General features: G+C 37.6%; 1 protein-coding gene across 1 annotated transcript in view; it reads right to left on the bottom strand.

Annotated features, from left to right (window-relative positions):
• Positions 1-20,551, bottom strand: part of THSD7A (thrombospondin, type I, domain containing 7A) — a 130,264-nt gene that overhangs the window by 101,628 nt on the left and 8,085 nt on the right. The window contains exon 2 of the mRNA XM_010014555.1: positions 13,554-14,385. Coding sequence (XP_010012857.1) covers positions 13,554-14,385 — 832 coding nt within the window. The remainder of the gene's footprint in view (positions 1-13,553; positions 14,386-20,551) is intronic.

Genomic DNA, 20,551 nt, shown 5'->3' on the forward strand with positions numbered 1-20,551 from the left:
TGATTCTATGATTCTACATTGCAGGGAGCAGATGTGTTGCATTCCAGATCAAGCAGGGACTAGGGAAGCATCACATTTAAACTCCCAGTACCAGAAATCTCTCTAACAAGACCCAGTTAAAACTCTTCAGATACACAAATGATTATGGAAGTGCTTCAATCTCTTTGAAGGTAATAAAGTAGCTTCCAGAGCAGATTACAAATTCTTTCCCTCACTACCACCTTTTCCTATCCCAATGCATGTATACCTATTACCTGCAACTAAACCAATTTACACTTAATTTCATGTTGCATCTCTACACACACCCCTTTCCCAGAAAATTTTGAAAAAATTTGATGTTTCAAAGTCCCCTGTCATGTTTCAAAGGTATTTTTTCTTCCTTTTTTTACTCTTGATACCCTTAAAATATTTGCAAAAGATTTTGAAACTTTATCTAACCAAGAGAAAGAGATGTTTCTCACACCTTTCAGTGCAGATTACTATATATAAACAAATACTTGTAATTAAACATACTAATACTGAATTGTATAAAAATGTTAATGCTGGAAGATACATGTGACACTTAAAAAGTTCAACATATTACTGCATTAGTTGAAAAGGTTTGTCACATTTCCTTCAAATGTCTGATCCTAGAAACTGCATAGATTGATTCTTAATTGAAACCTGGGAGTGTCTGTTGCACAAAATAGTGTTTTGTGGGTTTGGTACCTAATGTTACAGATTTGATCTGAAAAAAGAATTTAATCAAGGCTTAATTTCATGTAAATCACTCTATACTTTCTGATGGCTTTATGCGTCTTATTTAGTTACCCAAAGTTGGATGAATCTTCTCATAAGACAAAAAGCAAATGGGCAGGTAACAGATCAGAAGATAAAAATAGACAGTTCATAGTCATTTCATGATACCACACAATCCACTAGAAGTTCTGCATCAAAATTCTCCATGCTCCACATACTTTCAGTAACATTTACTGAAGGTACACATACATACATACACTATACGCAAAGTTAGTCATTCAGAAAGTGCAGGGAGTGCACAAATAAGACCTCACTATCAGCCCATACAGTTCTGTCCAGATAATTGCTTGGGAAGTGCAAAGAAAATTATATGACTTGTGTTAAAATGCTGTTATAAGTCAACAGAGCAGACTGGATACAAGAAGAGGTAGCATAGGGGAAACATGTAAAGTCTGCAGGAACTTGCTCTCAACTATTTAATACACTCAAAGGACAGTGTCCTGAGTGTCTGTCTCTTGGCAGGGAAGAGGGCATTATACAATATGAAGTACGGCTGTAGTCTGAGAAAGTACCATTTCAGATAATAGACAGATGACAGTGGGGAACTGAAGCTTAAGTTATAAGCACATCTAAGCACATAGATGACATAGTGGAAAGAGAAGGCAATACCAAGCAAAACAAAACATCATAGGAGATGAATGATCCCTGTTGCTACTAAGACAACATCAAACCTATTTCTCAACTCAAAAACTTAGATGAGATAAACAAAATAAAGAAAAAGACAGTGCTGGTTCAAACTGCAAAATACAGAGCATAATTGCTGCTCAATCTCTTGTGGACATGTGTGGGCAGGAATTTGTGTCTACACACGTTCCATAGCCTCATGTTTGCTCTTACAGCAATAAATAAAAAATAAGTATTACTTTGGATAGAAAGGTTTCCCCTGAGGATTTCAAAGTAATTTATGGGATAATTAAGGCTACGGTCACATAGAGAGTGAAGCTCGAGGTATATGCCTGGAGCAGATAACATCATAGTACCTGTGTACAAATGAGCAAGCTGTGCAGTTGAAAGCAGTCTCTTCTCTGGAAGATAAGCTTTTAAAAGTGTGATAGAATTAGATCAGTCAAGAGGTAAAACAATGTTTTCTGAAGTATCCTAAATTTCTATTAGAGAGTTGTAGGGGTTTTTTTAATTATTATTTTTCCAGTAGATAAAGCCATGCATACTGCATGCATAAGCCAAATGTGTGGCAATGAGTGACCATAAGACTGATCTTTGAATTTATGATGAATGAATAGGAAAAATAAACAGGTTTTAAGCAAGGCAACAGGACTCATTTTACTCTATGAGCTATACATAACTTACTCATATAACTAAGATTTTGTACTTTCGCTGGTGTTTCTCCCATACCATATTGGACTGATCACTAGAAAGAAGAGTTAATGACAAAATATGAACAGCAACATGAGAATGGGTGAATGGTTCTAACTAATAATCCATTCATTCTCTTACCTGCCTTGGCAGTAGCAAATGAAGGACAAAAGTGGAAAGACAGCAAGTATTTGGTCACGCTTCCTCAACATACCCTTCAGTTTTCCAGTAAACTGTGGCTTAAAGACTTCCTGAAAATAAGTTGGGTATTTGCAGTGAAGAGCCCCTTCTAGAGTTTTCCTCCATGAATTAGTATTAACGCCTTTTGAACACAGATAAGATTTTGGCTGGCATTCACATCATCTTGGAAACAATGAGTTGCACACCTTTTTTGCTCATCAGTAACTGTAGATAGCTGGTTTTGCTTTTAAATTGTTCTGTTAATTTAATTTTCTGGCTTCAGGCCTTACATAACCATATTCTTGTCCACTTTCTCTGTAGCATTTGTGAGCTTAGAGACTTCTATAAGCTCTCTCCTCAATTGTCTCTTTGCTAGGTTCAAGAGTTTACTATGACTTAGTCTCATTGTATTTGATCACAGTTATATCCTGCAATTACAGATCCTTTCGATTGCATGTGCTACTTTGAGATGTAAAACTGGCCTGGATTTGAGGGCTGTTCATTGTTCTGAAGACACTTCCAAAGTATCTGCTCATTACCACCTGCACATTCTAGAAGTTAATGGAAATACGAGTCCACATATCTAATGTATTAAGGAGTGAAAATTAAGTTGGTGCTTTTCCTGATACAGCTGCTCTTCATGGTCAAATGTAACACAGCTCCAGTGTGAGGTTTGCAATTTAAATCTAAACTTGTACAGTGGAGAACATGACTTTTCCAATAAATTCAATTAATTCACACAGTGCTGATAGTTAACAAAAACTATTATTTACTGGTTTTACGTATAATGTAAAGTAGTAAAGCCCAATTGATAAGGTTAACACAAGAAAAATAGTATTTTCAATAATCTTTGTATGCATTATTTTGTCATATTTTCTTCATTTCTTCACCATTGTCAACACTCAGCTTTGTTGTTTTGGTTTTATTTAATGAAATTTTCACAGCTATTACTCCTTATTTCAATTCATATTCCTTATTTTAATTCACATTCATTCTCCGGGAATTCTGATATATTTTTTTTCTCTAGCTGATTTCCCATTTGATTACATACAGAGATTTCCATTGTTCTGAAATGAATAACATGGCTATGGTTCAGGCAGGAGACTGAAGCCAAAATAAACTTTTGGCACTCATGGGAAACAAAAGCCATGGGTCAGTCCTGGACTGAAAAGGACCTAAGTGGAATTTTACCTGCAAATTGAAAACTGCGATCTTTTAAGCCTATATCAGTATTTGATGTGGCAGTGCATTATGTCCACAGGCTCTTCGATCCTGTGGCTCTAAAGTTCCCTATAGCTGCACCTACAGGTCTGCCCAGGCTGCTCCAGTCCTGGCACAGTCAACCTGGCGTGAAACGCCGACACTCCCATATCTTACCATTCTCATGAGAGCTCAGTGTGAGAGCAGGCATTAACAAGACACATTCAATAGACATCTACATTGTCAGACACCACACAAAAACCAGGAAGAAATGGCATTCTTCCTCTCCTTGCCTCTCTCATATTATATAGAGGGATTAGATACCACATCTCTTCATGATCAGGAAGGGCTGTGGGATCAGAACCCACTCTCTGCTGAGGAGTTCAATCCCAGTACCCTTGGGGAAGAAAATTTATCATTCTTTTTGAAGAAGAAAATACATTTTCAGAAGAAGAAAATTCATTTTTATTTTTATTTTGAAGAAGAAAATTCATTTTCAGAAGAAAATACAACTCTGTTTGTATTCCAAAGCAAACTCCAGCAACATACATAATGTTTTGAACACACAAGATTGAATGAATGAACTAAAAACTTGAGAGGACTGAAGAAGACATAACCAAAACCTAGAGTAACTGCCTGGAAAGAAACCCATACTGAGTATGATATGAGGAGGTTCAGAAAAACAGCAGGAAGAGTGAGCTGCTTCTGAAGGTTTCAGATCAAAACGCAATCAACGTGCTAAAGAAATCCAGAATCCTTCAATGGGTTTTTAAGTGGCTTTATCCAAGTAATAAGAAAAGCAGACTACCTGGCAGATAAAAGAAATCACAGTGGTCTCCCTTAGAGCAGAATAATTTAACCATTTTCTGGCCTTGAATGTCCTGCACACCATCAGGCATCTCCCACAACCAGCTGTATCACCAGGAACCATGAGAGTCTCTCAAATTCTTGCTGATCTCATGAGACATTACATCACTGAGCACCACTAGCAAAATGGTTTTCAGTCTTCCCACCAGCCACAAGATGAAAACTACTGACATACAAGCCCATTTGACCAAACAAACTTGTCTGCAGAAAGACTTGGAACAGTGACAAATTGCTAAGAGAATACAAAACTAAATGTTGGTTTAGCACTTGAAAACCAAAATTACATGCACAAACACCAATACACAGAAGCAGGCTTGTAGAGGCTGCATTTTTGACTGAAGGGCAAACTAAAGCTAGAGGAAGCTTTTGGAAAAGAATCAGAAAATAAATTTGCGATTCAAAAAAATAGCAATTAAAACTCCCACAAAAACAAACCGCTAAGCTGAACAAACAGGATGTCCTTGCAAGACATCCTACAGCCGTGAATGCACACTGATCCAGCTCCCAAAGAATCCTTAGAATAAAGAAATTAAAGCAGGATTTGAATACAAGCGTATTTTACTTTTCTCAGTAGGGAGAAATTCAGTAGATTGCTTAAAGTTTGCTTAAATCTCAGTAGATTGCTAAAAGAAATGAGAGACTCTAAAGAACACTTTCCAAAGACCGCATCTGCTTCTTGTAACTGTAACCTCACAGTGAAGGGGTAGGATATGTACCACACTGCTTGTTAGCATTGCACCCTAGAAAAGTTCAGGCTTACACTCCTGGAAAATCAGACTACTCGTGGGGAGTCCCACAGCCTAGATCCTCCCACTCTCTAACATAACTACCTCGCAGAAGTAACCTGGTCAGGTCAAAAGGTAAAATCATGTGTGCATTTTCTATGGCAACCTCGAATGACCACTCTACTAAGAAGGTAAGGAGGCCTGAGGAAATCCAGTAATATTCATGCAGAATATAAATCCTTTGTGTTATTTGGGACTAAATCTAGATCTTAATATTGCATGTGTAGGGTCTCCTTGCTCTGTATATGACAACCACAGAACCTTAAAAGATGGTCTGTATGAGTAAAGGTCATTGTGGAGTTAACATAGGGAGACGAATCAAGCACAACGTCTCAATGTACTGCAATGTGGTATTTATCTTCTATACAGTGTTCTCAGATATTATGCAGCCTGTTGGCTGCATTAATCTCTAAAGCAAAACAACCAAATTAACTTTATGTTATTCTTAGATCAAAGGTATAGCTGGATTTTGTAGAAGACTACTCAATCTTTAGGAAAAAAAAAAGAGAAAAAATAGTTTATTATAAATAAAATTAGATTTAAAAAATAATTCTGAGTAAGGAACAAGTACTATACAGCAAGAACAGTAGAAAGGTGATTTAAATCTAGAGTTTAGATAATTCCCATGAGTTACTCTGAAGATATAAAATGTAATTTGTAAGGTCTAGTCATCTTTGAAAGTTTCAGTTTATAGTTAGCACACCCTTATTTCTTTAAAGAAGTTAGTGAAAATACAGTGTCTGTATTTTTTCCCTAGTGGCAAATGTAACAAGTATCTATCCCTCATGACATAGTGCTGATTCATTTTCCCTAAAAAAAATGTTTAGTATTGGTCATATTGTACATTGTTCTGAGAAACTGTTAGTACCTCACGGTATAATGGGCTGTTATAATCACAAAAACAATGAGGCCACTTTTATTCATTTACAATTCAAGTACTGTCCACCTAAGTGCTTTTCACAAGACTACTTTCCCATGATCCTTTCACAACTTTAATTCTGCCAACAAAGAGTCACAGCCAAAACAACCTTGGAAAATAACCCAAAACCGCTCAGGCTATCTACATTACGGGAAAAAAGAAAACAGAGATAACAGCTACTGTATCAAGGAAAAATATATTGGCTAATACATGAAAAGTAACAAAAAGTTCTACTACACCCAAACAAGAGGTAACAATGGCTGCTGTGGGGCTGTTGCAGATACCACGAGTGTCTAAGGAGACAAGAAAGCAGAAGTGTTTAAGGAGAGGTACTGTCTTTCGCAGTCCAATGATACAGTGACATGTATGCACATCCCATGCTAGAGATACTTTTAAAACTGGTAGACCAGGTTAATCAGCAATAGTCTACACAGATGACTCTTTAAAGCTTCTTGAGGGGGGTCTCCCTTTGTCAGTGGGAATTTTTGTTATATAGCATTCATCGGCATTTACTTTGACCCTAACAGTTAGAAGCATGGAGTTACCAGCAAGGGAAAAATAAACACAATGCTTGAATTTCTTATTGAAGCTAAAATAATAATTAAAAAATATTACTGAAAATTATATTACTATTATTAGTTGTTTCAGATATTATTTTAGATTTGTTTCCAGTATTGATGCTTAGCTTTGACAGTATCACTAGTTTCCTAGCAGTCTCCAACATTTGGAAAGAAGTGGTTATTAGGTGGTAGGCTGGACATCTTATTTTCAGTGGGAGCACTGAAAGCCAGGCACTGAAGAGCCCAACTCTTCCATTTTGGGGATCTGCAAGTGGAACTGAACTCTGTGACTTCCCATGCTGTGCAGTCCCCCACTCCCTGGGGGACAGTATCTCCCAGGAGGATATTCAGCTGACATGCTGTACCATAACTTTATAAAGCTCATCAAGAAAACAGGGGCATACTCTATGTTCTACCCTTAGCAGTCACATAATAGGAAAAAAAAAATCCCAACCAAACGCTGAACATGTAATACATTCTAGTTTTTCCTTATGGGACTATTTACAGACTATATGATACTGATATTAAGATATCAATAATTTAGAAAAATATTGTTTGATTCATATTTATTTAGGCATATTGAAAACAAAATAAAAATTTTCTGACAAGGCAGAAAAGATGCATAAAAGTACAGAGTAAGAGAATTTTCACTAAGATCTCAATGCGTAATTCCATTTATCACTGTGCATCTTACCTCTTACTAAATTAAGGCTAGAAATACAATTCACAGAATTCACTCTTTCATTCATAGGATTTATGGCCACAAGAGGTTATCAGAACATGTAGTTCAACTCTCATTACATTACAAGCTATTATATTTTGCTAAGGAAGACCAATTACATGTATTTGAATAAAAAATATATTCTAGAAAGGCATCCAATCTTGATGCATTCCACAGAAATATATGAATGTCATACATCTAAATGACAGAACAACTGCTCACTATATGAAAAGACTTAAAATATGGTATGAAGAAAGAAATGCTTCATTGCTGCTGTTTCAATTATTCAGCACAGTGTGTATGTTTCCGTCTTAAATCTAGATTTTGGCATGGTATGTCAAACGTATAGCAATACTGACAAGCCACTGTCAAAACAGCAGCCTCAGTAAGATGATGGAGCAGGTACTTAGAACACAAAGGAACATCCAATGAATAATAGTATGCATATCCACAGAAACCACTGTCTCCACCAAAATCACATTAGAAATCTACAGGATGCCTTTGACTTCAAATTCATGGAAATTCTAAAAACACAGTGGAAAATGGTAGGAAAGCAATATGTTTGCATTCTGTTTCTCTAATAATATTTTACATTTTTCTTATCACAATGCATCTGACAATTACCCTGCTGTTTTTAGTTATCAAGTTTTTTTTCCAAGATTACTTTCTTCTTCCCTGTTCTCCATTTGTTAAAAGCATGTGCACTAAGTGATTTCAAGTTAATTTATGAAGATGACTGTATATATCTCATTATCCAAATATGTTACATTTATAGACGTTCTGCTAATGAACCACTTATGGCTTCTAAAACATGACAGTGTAGTGAGCTTAGAGGCTTCCTCTCCAAAAACAGCTTCAGACCTGCCTTTCCTGTAATATAAAACACCTGTAAAACAAGCACGCTTCCATCTGGTCCTCAATGAACAAGCTAAAGGTTGCTTATGCTCCTTCATCTCTACAACCTGTCCTCTCCGCACTGTTATCCCTTCACCTTCTTGCAGCCTGTCTCCTTAAAGCTACTCCACTGCTACCTTCATACACATCACCCTTTCTGCCTGTTGCCTCATGGAGCAGCTCACAGAAGTACAGAGAGGCTTTTTCTAAGTAAGGGATGTATTACAAGGTGTAACAAACTGAGCTGTTGTAATCTATCTGAATCTTTCTTCTCTTTGCTGCCTGACAGCATATATCTCATGGATACTTGTCTGCTTCTCCAAATCAATGGCATAAAGAAAGAAACAGGTTTATGCTTTATGTTTTTTAATCTTCCTCCTTCACACACTCTATAACTTAAAAGAATGAGAGTCCATAAAGTGGATGGAGTCATTTCATATGTGATTTGGAAGGTAAGCACTTGGATTAGGATGTTTCAGGACTTGGAAAGACAAAGTTAAAATGCCATCCTAGAGGAACAGATTCTCTCTTTTTCTGCCAGTGCATCCTGAGTATCACTTGCTCATTAGCCCAAATACTCTGTTGGCCATTGTCCAACTCCTCAGTCTCCGGGTATTCAGCTTGAGACTTGTGGTCAGTAGTGAATATAGTGGCTGTGCTTTAAGCAGATACAGGTCCGTGTGAAGTAAGCTGGAATTTCCCAGCAAAGAAATATATCTAAAATCATATTGGTTTTCTTGAATTCTTACTTCAAGTCATCAGTAATGGTCAACTTCACAAAGAGCTCTTTGCCACAGAGGTGCTGCCAAGGGAATATGAACCAGTTCTGTGGACTGCAGCCAAAGTGATTTTTAGCAGTTGCAGACTGCCCCCATGCCTGTGAACCAACTGCTACAGGAAAACTTGATGCGCTTTGTCAGTGAATTTCAAAATCTTTGCTGATGTGCAGAAACATCCAGGCCAAAAAGACACTAGTTCTATTCCATGTTCTTACAGTTAATAAATGTTTGTGGTCATAACCTGTTCCAGTCCTTCCAAATATTTCCCCATTTCAGTGAGTCCTTGTCAAAACATCTAAGTAAAATGGTTGTATGAATTAAACACTCCTAAAACAATTTTTTTTTCTTAGACTTGTACAAAACCAGCCAAAACATTTTTCTTAAACTTTCCCCCAAAGTCCACTTAGGAAGACAATCGTGAGGAAATGTTTGAGACCCAATGGTAACAATTTGGCAGAGTAGAAGAAATCAAAACCAGAGAATATATAACAATAGAAAATTATGAGCTTAACATGAGGCACAATCATCACAACTTGTAATAGCGCAAACAGATTTGTAACTCAAAATGAACTTTTACATACATTTTATGTTTCTCTTCATTGACAGTTTGTTGTCTAATATTTCTCTGTGGGACCCTGGGCAAACTCCACTTTCACCAAAAAAGAGGAAACATTTCAGAGAACCACTATTGACCTCTACACTAACAGCACACTGTCCAGGTTTCATTACCTATCCGGAGCAGTCATTTTATAAGTCACATTTAATAACTGAATTTTTTCTTCTCCAACATTTCTATTTTTAAAGTATTATCAGTGCACCAGAATTTCAGACTAAGGGAAATGTTAAAAAAAAAAAAATAAATACAGGCCATGTAACACATACGTTATTGCAGAACGAACAATACAAAATCCAATATTTCATCCTTCACGGGAGACTATGTATTGTTCACTCGGCAATAAAATGTATAAATTACACTTTGATTTTCTTGTTTCACTTCTCTTTACCATGCCTGGTGTGCTGACTGTCAAGAGAATTCGCCTCTTTGAAGTTTTGCTGACAGCGTTACAGACCATTTCCTCTGGAGCACTCTTCTGAAACTTGTTTTTTTGAAACACTTTTTTATACTATACCAATTTTGCTATCTCTGCAAAAAATATTACTAGCCTGAGGGTTTTTCTTCTTCTTTCAGTCATGCTGCCAGGGGGCTGATTGTTTCTGATTGCTAAAGTCAAAACTCCCTTAAAATGGACTATTCAAGCTCAAAACCATTTCATATGAGCACTGCAGGTTTTCTAGTCTGTACTATTTAGTAACACAGTTACTATGTGGATGGAGATTACAAAATCATTTGAGCTGGCTGCACTGACAACCTGGGCAGAAAAGTAATTCTATTGCTGATATTTGGAATGCTAATCATAGAATAAAGCATTTGACCACTTAGTGAAGAGTGCAGCATAAATGAAACAAATGGATATACAGGTGTCATACATAGATAGGTCTCTAAAAGCTAAGGCATCAGTGCCAGAATTTCACGAGTCATTTAATCAAACTTTCTTGGTTTCACTATACAACTGGAAAAAAAGATTCTATGTTAAACTTGATGCCAAGCTTCTTTGAAATCCTTTGTATATTTACAACATGAAATGACATCCTTTAGACATGAAAATGCCCGCTGCACTATTTGTATAATTTTCTCCCCTGTGAAGAATCGCTGCTACATTGTATTATCTATTGTTTCACTGCCTCAGGCAACAGGATTTCATCCATTTCCCTGATACAGCCTGAAATGTGAATATATGGTATAACACAGAGGTATCTGAAATTAAGACAGTGTTACTGATCTGAGCAAATTCAAGAGTGTAAAGATGATGGGTAATGTATGCCATTAACTTCCAAGTATACTTTTACTTTTTTTTACCATTTATGAGCCTCAGCACAAGAATGTTTCCCTCCCCCCATACTTGGTTTTTTTTATGTTTTTTTAAATATAGTAGTTCTGAATTATTTCTTCAATCTTACAAAAACTTGAGGACTTTCAAATATACTAGATAGCTGGTATCTGCTAGCAACTGATATGTTTAGTAAATTATTCCATACAATTAAAGGATAATGATGTTCCAGACAAGGCACAGTGTGCTTCATGATGTGAGGCTGGAAAATGAAGGGGTCAAGGCAACCTCTTCCTGAACCAGCACTGAGAGAGTGCTGCAGCCAACATCTGGGACTGCCTGAGCAAGCTGATTTTGAGATGGGTTGTACAGTGTCCTGCGTTCGGCTGTAACAGTTATTTTTCTCCTTAGTAGCTGGTGCAGTGCTGTGGTTTTGCTTCAGTCTGAGAACAACACTGATAACACATCAATGTTTTTAGTTGTTGCTAAGTAATGCCTACCCTGATCAAGGACTTCTCAGTCTCATGCTCTGCCAGTGAGGAGAGGCGCAAGAAGCCAGAAGGAAGCAGAGACAGGACACCTGACCCAAACTGGCCAAAGGGCTATTCCATACCACAGCACATCATGCCCAGTATAAAAACTGGGGGGAATCAACCAGAAGGGCAGATCTCTGCTCAGGTTGGGCTAGGTATCGGTCAGTGGGTGGTGAGCAATTGTATCATGCATCACTTGTGTTTATTGTTGGGGTGGTTTTGTTTGGTGATTTGGGGTTGGTTTTTTTTCCCTTTTTAGTTTTATATTTTTCCTTACCGTTATTATTATTGGTGGTAGCAGTAGTGGTTTTGTATTATACCTTAGTTACTGGACTGTTCTTATGTCAACCCATGGGATTTATATTCTTTTGATTCTCCTCCCCATCCCACATGGGGTGGGGCGATGAAAGGGAGGAGCGAGTGACCAGCTGCGTGCTTCTGAGCTACCAGCTTAAACCGCAACATACAGACATTCATTCAAGTAAGGGTTGAAATCAGAGAACACTGCAGAAAACCAGAGCTAGAAGAGACTGCAAAAACACTATGCAGTCATTCCCTCTTTCCTAACCAAGAGTTTCTTGAGGTGTTGCATTACTGACATATGCATTTCTAGCCTATTCTTACAAAGCTTCAAAGATGGAGGTGCCACACATTCCCCAGGCAATCTTTTCCAGATCTTCATTATTCACTAGTATTGAGAAGTCTAACCTCATTCAGCACTGCTGTGATGAGCCCGTTACTGGTTTTTCTATACATCCATAATATATAGAGAATAGTTTGTTCCATTCTCCCTTGTGACAGGTTTTTACACACTCATAGGCACTTCACATTTTTACTCATATGTTTCTTATTCCAACTAAACAACCCAAATCTTTCAGCTCTTCTCTTACGCCAGGGACCTCCCATCATTTTCCTGTTTTACTGATGGGTCCTCTCTTGAAAGGAAATATGCTTGAAAAATGTTTACTACACTTGAAAAACTATACTATATGGTTTCTGATAGGAAAGGTTGAAGTGATTGCAAGTTCTGTGATAGAATATTTAACTGGCATGACAAAAACTCCGAAGTAAAATACCCTGAATAAAGTTCATAAACATTAACCTAGAAGCAATGGGAATCAGCCTCATTCAGTAAGATATCTTAGTCATTTCAAAGCTGAAGTAAAATTGATTAATCATGCATTGAACTAGAAGAAAATAGAAAGAAACACATCAAAGACAGGAAAAGGCAGACTAGACTGAAAGAAGATAATTGAGTTGGACACAAACATTCCGGGGGATAGGGAGGAAAAAAAACATGAGCTAGCAAGATAACGCCAGGTAAAACAAAGAAATGGAAGATAATACAGATGCAGAAATGTACCCAGCCTACGGAGTTACGAAAAAATCTGTGACTGCCAAAACTCTTGAAAAGTAAAGTAATAAATCAATAAGAAATAAGAAAAAAAAATTAAAAAAAAACCAAACACAAAACAAAAAAAAAACCCACAACCCCTCTCCCCCCACCAAACCAGACAGCATAAAGGTGCAAAGGAGAAAGAAAAAGAAATACATGGAAGAAACAAAGAGGTTTCACATCTCCCTTTCATGAATTTTGCTATAGGAATCAAGGACAAACAATGTTTCATGTTCTGCAAAAGGTATTGGAAAGAATAGACAGTGCCTCCTTATGCAGCACCTTCCTCTGTTTTCTACTTTTACCTGACCCAGCCCAGTTTCCTCTTAGTCTTCATGCCCAGAGCATTAAAAGCAGTAACATCACCTCTTCCAAACATGCATGATAAGTTAGAGAGAAAAAAACCTGCCCACAGAAACAGTGCAGACATTTGACAAGTATCTTCAACTTTTAGGGGAAATCTATTTAGACAGAGGCTAGGGAGTTAGCGTAGTTTTAACAGTGCACATTTTTGTGATACTTAGTATGGCCACTAGCACAGTTCACATGTTTCATGTCATAGAAACATTTTGAGATTGATAAGAGATGATCGTATTGGAAATAACATATGCTCCATATTAAGATTCAGGCTTTTGTAAAATAATACCAGTGTGCACTTATGCTTGCTTGACCTTAACAGAATAAAATAAAGAGGTGCAAATTAATAAATAGTGGTTACCTCAGAGCAGCAGTTTTTCCATTTCTGTGAGTACATGTGACTTGCCTGGTTTGGTACCCAATTTGTATGTCCCAATATTTGTTCTCCTGTCTATTCTGTCTGTTTCTATTCCTCTTCTTCTTAATTAACTCACGAGCCTCAGGATCTCGAACTGCTTTTTCTCTGTCCTTTTCCTTGTCTTTGTTCTTCCCTCTTTTCCTTGCTTGCCTTATTTGTCTCGAATGGGGCACTGAGCACGTGCTCCAGGGTCCCACGTTTAGGCTATACAGGCTTTCTTCAGCAGTGCATGGGCTAGACTGGCAGACCTGAAATTCGGTGAGGTTAGGACAAGCAGATCCACCAAACTGTGGTGGAGCCACAACATGCCGAGTTCGATGCTGAAGCCCATTCCCGCAGGTCTTCGAGCACTCTGACCAAGGGGCAAATTCAGCCACAATGCAGTCCTGCCGGCATGGGATGAGGCATCCCTGCTCCTGACGGGGCTTCGGCTCAAAGTACTCACAGATGACATCCTCAGCCGGCACCCCATTGGACTTCTGGATACAGGTGATGTCCCGCGTCTGGATCCCTTCCTCCCCTCTGACGCACTCCAGGGGCTTCTCATGGCTGCGGGAGAGAACGGGCCGGCACTGGTTCCAGCTGCCAATCTGCCAGTCGTACAGCTCCTTGTGCCAGTCGCAGACTCGAAAACAGCTCTGCTGGTTGTCCGGCCGCTCTGGCTGCTTGCAGTTTGTGGGCAGTGTGGTCCAGCCCTCCACATGGGCACACCACACAGCTCGTGTCTGGATGCCACCTGGACCACATTCATCTCCCATACATCTCCCCCATGGACCTGGAAAACAAGAGAAGATGCTAATGTTACACAGTTAATGTTTTCCTGCCATGTTGCAAAACCAAGCTTACAGAACCAGTTTTGCATTTCCTCTAAGAATTTCATTCTTGGAGAAACTCAAACTTGGAAAACACAAAACAAGTATTGGATTACTCTTAATCTCATATTTTGTGATTATAGATACATTTCACCTTTTATCCTGGACAAACTCAATATTTAATTTCAAAAACGTATACAGGAATTGTTCACATTCGAGAACTAAGAACTGAGCAATGAGAAAATCATCATGTAGCTTTGACTAGCAAGATAGGTGCCAAAGTACTCCCCTCCAAAGCATCAATCTAATCTTCGCTCTCATCTGCATGAATACCTTGTTTTGATTTTTGCTTCGTGTTTTGTACTGCACTACTCTTGATACCCTAATGCTAATTAATCTGATATTCTCTTCTTTCCATATTGTATTAAATAGGGAGAACAACAACATAATACATTTTGAAAAATAGAGGTAATTTCAGGTATGCCACTGCTATCCTTTCCTGTGTTATAACTAAAATAAAAATTAAAAGCCCTTTAAGGATTGTTTGCTTCACACAATCTGTGAAATTATTATATGGAGTAAGTTCTTGAAGACAGAGACATACCAACTGGTAAATCTCCAAGGAACAGAAGTTTCTGAATCATAGAATACCAGGTTGGAAGGGGATTTCAAGAATCACCTGGTCCAACCTTTCTTGGCAAAAGCACAGTGTACACAAGATGTTCCAGCACCCTGTCCAGCTGAATCTTAAAAGTATCCATTGTTGGGGAATCCACCACTTCCATGGGGAGATTATTCCAATGGCTGATTGTTCTCACTGTGAAAAACTTTCCTCTTGTGCCCAGTCAGAATCTCCCCAGAAGTAATTTGTACCCAGTTATTGGGTTGTTTTTTTTTTTAAATCTCTCAGGTCTAACACAAATAGTCAACATTTATAATTAGCTATAACAAAATCAACATTGTTATAATTAGTATCAACAAAACCAACAAATAACTCTATCTTTGAAAGCTGATATGGTTACTTTTTCCATTATTAAAAACTGTAATATTCACCTGGTTCAACTCACTAAATCCACAGATCAGAGGGTAAAATCCCTGTATTTTTCACGCTTTTTAAGACCTCCCCTCATACAAACCTCATGCACATTGACTTACTATGAAAAAGCAAAAGAACAAATTATTCAGAAAAAAACCTGTAACCGTTTCCCAGAAGAAAAGATGAACATTTGCAAAGCTGGTCACACAGAAGACACTTTGGCTGACTGAGCAGTGCTCATGTTCTATGAAGAAACTGGGGCCAGGCCATGCAATCCTCATTTATCTGACTGCCCCTGTAACAAGACTATTTATGTGAGTAGCTGTGGGAGATGCTGGGCTGAGCCTTCATTATTTCCAAAGCAGGTTAACAGAATAATTCTGGTACTGCACAAGAGTTAAATGAACTATGGCAGATACAAATTATTCACAACACTTTCTTACTGAATGATTGGAAGGAATATGAAGCCACATCTGATTACTGATTCCCACAAGCTTTAAAACCCTCACTGACTTCAACAAAATTTTCAGCTGTTCATCCAACATTACCTTCAGTAGCAGTTTGGGAATGGGCTGATGATATGCTATACACTAAGCCTTTGCTCATCATTGCCTCTTTTCTAAATGAACACTGAGGCTGAAGTGTTTGTAGTTCTAAAATCGTAAGCATTAATACTCCATAGCAATGCCAGCTGGCAGAGATCAATTCAGACTATGGTAACTCCTGTGTATTCTTTTTTTTTTTTTTTTCAGATTTTTTTCAGTGCTCCTTTAGAATACAGTTCCCAGCTAGCTTCCAATGAATTAATTTCAAAATAGCTATGAATATCTCAGCAATCTCAACAGCTGACTTCAACCCAGTTGTCTTTTTCAAGGAAAGAAGAGGAATTTACATTGACACTTTGTTTAGCTGTTAAAAAATTAACATAAAATTTTTAAAAGAAGATTTATTTCTAGCAATTATAACAAACATTTGCTTTGACCAAAATTATTCTAGGAAATACCAACTTTTTTTTTTTCCTAAACAATTTCTGGCAACCACATTAAGTGATATTTCTATCAGTTTTCAGCTGCACACTGTTTTGAAATCTTCAGTGAAGTTATACACTTTTTCTTGTAGGATCACGAGTCACAGCTGTTAATCTCAAGCACTTGCTGAGGAAAGTTGCTGCCGTATGTTCTTTATATGGACCTCACAAAAAGAGAGAGAGGTTCCTCTGCAATTCCCTTCACAGGTACCCATGTCTCTCTACCATTTACAAAAAGACCTTGAAATAATTCACTTCTAACTTAAGTGGCCCCAAACACATTACAAGCACCAAGGCCAGTCATGGCTGTCATTTGAAAATAATCACAGAAAAGCAGGAAGAGAAATTCCTCTGAACTGGGTAAAGGGGCTTTGTGACTTTGTCCAAATAACAAGAAATACATCCCAAACTAGTCCTAATACCCTGTCTTTCTTTTTTTTTCCCTCATAGCCGGAAACTGAAGAGAAAGCACCCAGCACATGTTTACAGTATTTCTTTGCCTGCTGGTCAAGACATCTCTGAAGATACATGATGAAAAAAACAGAGAAGGCAGAGGAAAGATCACCTGCAACATGCTTTATATATTTTATCATTATTATGGGTAGTAAATTTACCATAACATTTGTAAATGTGAAATTCTAGGGTAAAATTAATCTCACGGAATCTAGTGTAGCATAGGTATGCAACTTGACAATGAAAGAAAGCAGCAGTGTAGAGTCTCACCCACCACCATGACTGAAAGGCTGCAGAAGCTGGCTGCTCTTTCACAAACACCCAGCTAATCTTAAGCACTAGTAACTACAGAACATCTTTAGGAAAGCTGTAGAGCCTAATCAAGGCCTTATATGATGTTTTAATTTGCTCTTTATGAATATTCTTTAGGTTCTCTCTTTCCCACTGAAGCAGTCTTTACACAGACACTGCTCTCCCTGCTGTGCCCTGATCCAGTGACGCCTGGGCAATGTGCACTCCATTCACACTGGGGAAAAGACGCTGCTGCTGTGAATGACAAGCAGTTTTTCTCAGGATTTGTTTTTAAAGATATTTAGATGAATGAGTCACATCTTACTTGTAGTGAGCTGTACTTGTCTCATGAAAATACCATCGTTTATCTGCTCTTTGTTAAATCAGCATATTACAAACGGCAGTTACAGAAATAAATAGGAAGCTTGCTGCTTCTTTTTTGTTGGGAGTTATCACTGAAGTCTTAGTGAGTTATGTCATTTGTAATTCTTTGTCTTTTAAAGAGATTACTGTAAAATACAATATTAAGATTCCCCCTAAGCTTCTAGAGGACTAACATTTATATTTTTAGGGAGCAGGAAAGTAAGAGAATTAACCATTACTGCAGGTTTTTTTCTGAAATTTTAGGGAGTGACCACAATGGAATCACAAAATTAAGATTAACCCCTCCCATTAAAGCACACACAGCTTTGCAGCTCAGAACAAAGTAAGCTATCATAGTATTTAGTACCTTATATATTGTTTCAGGTATGAAAATTATCACTATCTGAAGATGGAAAAACTCTTTTTTCAACTTTGATCCATGGCAAATAAGGCTATATTAAAAATCCTTCAGCTTTCCTCCACATACATATTAAAGAAAATAGACAAAGCAAGCCCCCAGCTATCCCAAAAAAACACATCCTAAAGCATCAAGCAAGACATTACTCCCATTTTTAACAGATGAAGGTTTCACCACTGGTTTCACCTGAAATCTGCTATACCTTCAGTGAGAACTGGTCTTGACCCATTTGCATTGCTAGTTTGGTGTCTGTAAGTAGCATTAACAGTTTAATACCAGAGATTGAGACTCGGACTGCACAAGACAATGAGCAGCTTAGTTTTCAGTATTTTGAGAAGATTGCATTTAAAGACACTACTGAGAGACTAGTTAGCAGAAATATACTTTTTCTAAGTTCAGAAACAAGCTAACCTTACCTGCTATTGGAAACCTCAAATTACATTTTTTTATGGGAATTTTGTGATGAGGGCCAAGAAGGTTAACTGGGTGATACAGGGCTGGGAGTCAGAAGGACAGTGGTATTACAAGATACAGTTCAAGCCTAAGCAGTAAATCTCAAGAGAGGTCAAAAAGACACAGATCAAAAAGTCTTTGAAGGACTTGGGAGATGACAGGGAATTGAATCTACAGCTCCTGATAGTGGAGCCGATCAAGGAGCAGGATGAACAGCAGGCCACTTAGAATCTAACAGCTTCAGAGCTGCTGCCAAAATCACTTGCAGATCCCCTCAGCTAAATTAAAATACAACAATCATGTCTGTAACGTGGTACAGTGTACCTATTATCTCTATTTGCTTTACACAGTTATGGTGGTAATGGAGAAACTACTGCTGCTGTCGCAAAGTATTTTTATGACAGGCAATAGATAACTGGGGAAGTCTAAATAGGAAACTGAGTCTCACTGACACAAACACATTGCCTATCACACTGGGATGAAGCAATACAGCAAAGTGCTGTAATTCTAGGTAAATTATTGATAGCTTTTTTTTTTTTTTTTTAATATAGAGTATGAGATGTGCCAACACACAAGCTGGCTGCATCTGGAGAGACAGATTCTGTAATTTATACAATTGGGAGTGACAAGACAGTAGAAAATAATTCACAAACTAAACCTTTATTTTTGTATCCTTCCCACCCATGGTGGGGCTCCCTGGATGCTGTATGACTTGCCATTTGCCCTATTTGCCAGCAAACTTCCCTCCAGCAGTGCTATGGATCACCTTGACTGTCATTTCTATTTAATGCTTTTGTCTTTCTCGGCTCCTCTTTCAGAGGTTGAAAAGAACATGCAAGGCAGTGTCTGCATCAAAGAAAATGGATTCAGGTTATGGAAGAGAGAGAAAAAAAACCAAAGGATTCTCTAGCTAATAAAACCTAACACCTGTGAGTCAGAGGAAGATAATGGAGAATCAAACATGCCTGCAAATGATCTGACTCCTAGGTCAGATTTTTATTTCCTGATAGTATAAGTGAGGGTGTAAGCTGTACTACAGCTCAAATGATTTCAGAATCTCAAGAATTCTGAAATTTCTCAAATTAACAAGGAAATAGAAAAATTAACATTAAAAACCACATTATTTCTCCAGCTTTCCAGGGCACACTTTCAAATAATGAGATAAAGATAAAGGCAAACTTGAAACTATATAAATAGCAGCCACTTAGATATCTTTCTAGGTGTACACATAATTATTAAGGTACTTTATATATCTGGGCCCTTTTATTTTTTCCCCTATTAGTATCTGCTGGGAAAATACGTTCACACCTGTTCCTGATACTATTAATGGCAGGGTAATTAACATTGTCCTCTTAAAATCATTAATATAAAACACGTGAAATAAACCTAAGAGTAACCATACCAGTTTAAATTCTGACATCAACATCACTAAAAGCACAGTGCTTATTCAGTGTTTCCCTAACAAGGCATTTTCACACTAGAACCTCACAAATTACTGGAACCAAATTTTACTTATTTTCCTCCAGTTATATTAGAAAACTGCTGTGTCTAAAACAAGGTTATGTACTTGATAAGAAAAAAAATTGGATTTAACATGCTTTCCCAGTGTTGATGCAGTAGCCTTCTGTGCTATAATTCATTGTAGTTTTTACACTACATTTCACTTGGTAGAGGGTTTTTTTTTGTCTTATTTGTGCTTTTTCTGCCTTAATATTGTGACAATTATAAGAGATATTGAGTTTCTTTTTTTTTTTCCATCTGTTATAAATGTGGAGATATTGTAGAAATATCTATTTCAGTAGCACAAAAAAACCTCCATAAAAACCCAAAATCTTCTCAAATATTTTCTCTCTTAGTTAGTTTAATGCCAGTTCTTCATCAGCCAGGTCTGAAAACCTAATTCAACACTTGAAAAGGGAAGAAACCTCAAACATTTTTTGCTTTGGCTGTGAGGATTCAGAATTTTAAGTAAACTGTATCAGGGCTTACAATTTTCATACCACATTTCTTCCAAAAGTAATTTGACTACAGGGGTGTAGCACCCTCAAAATCACAATCTACACCAAGAGTCTCCAGCTCACAGTAATG

Source organism: Nestor notabilis, unplaced genomic scaffold, assembly GCF_000696875.1.
Source record: "Nestor notabilis isolate BGI_N333 unplaced genomic scaffold, ASM69687v1 scaffold515, whole genome shotgun sequence".
Classification (NCBI taxonomy): Eukaryota; Metazoa; Chordata; class Aves; order Psittaciformes; family Psittacidae; genus Nestor; species Nestor notabilis.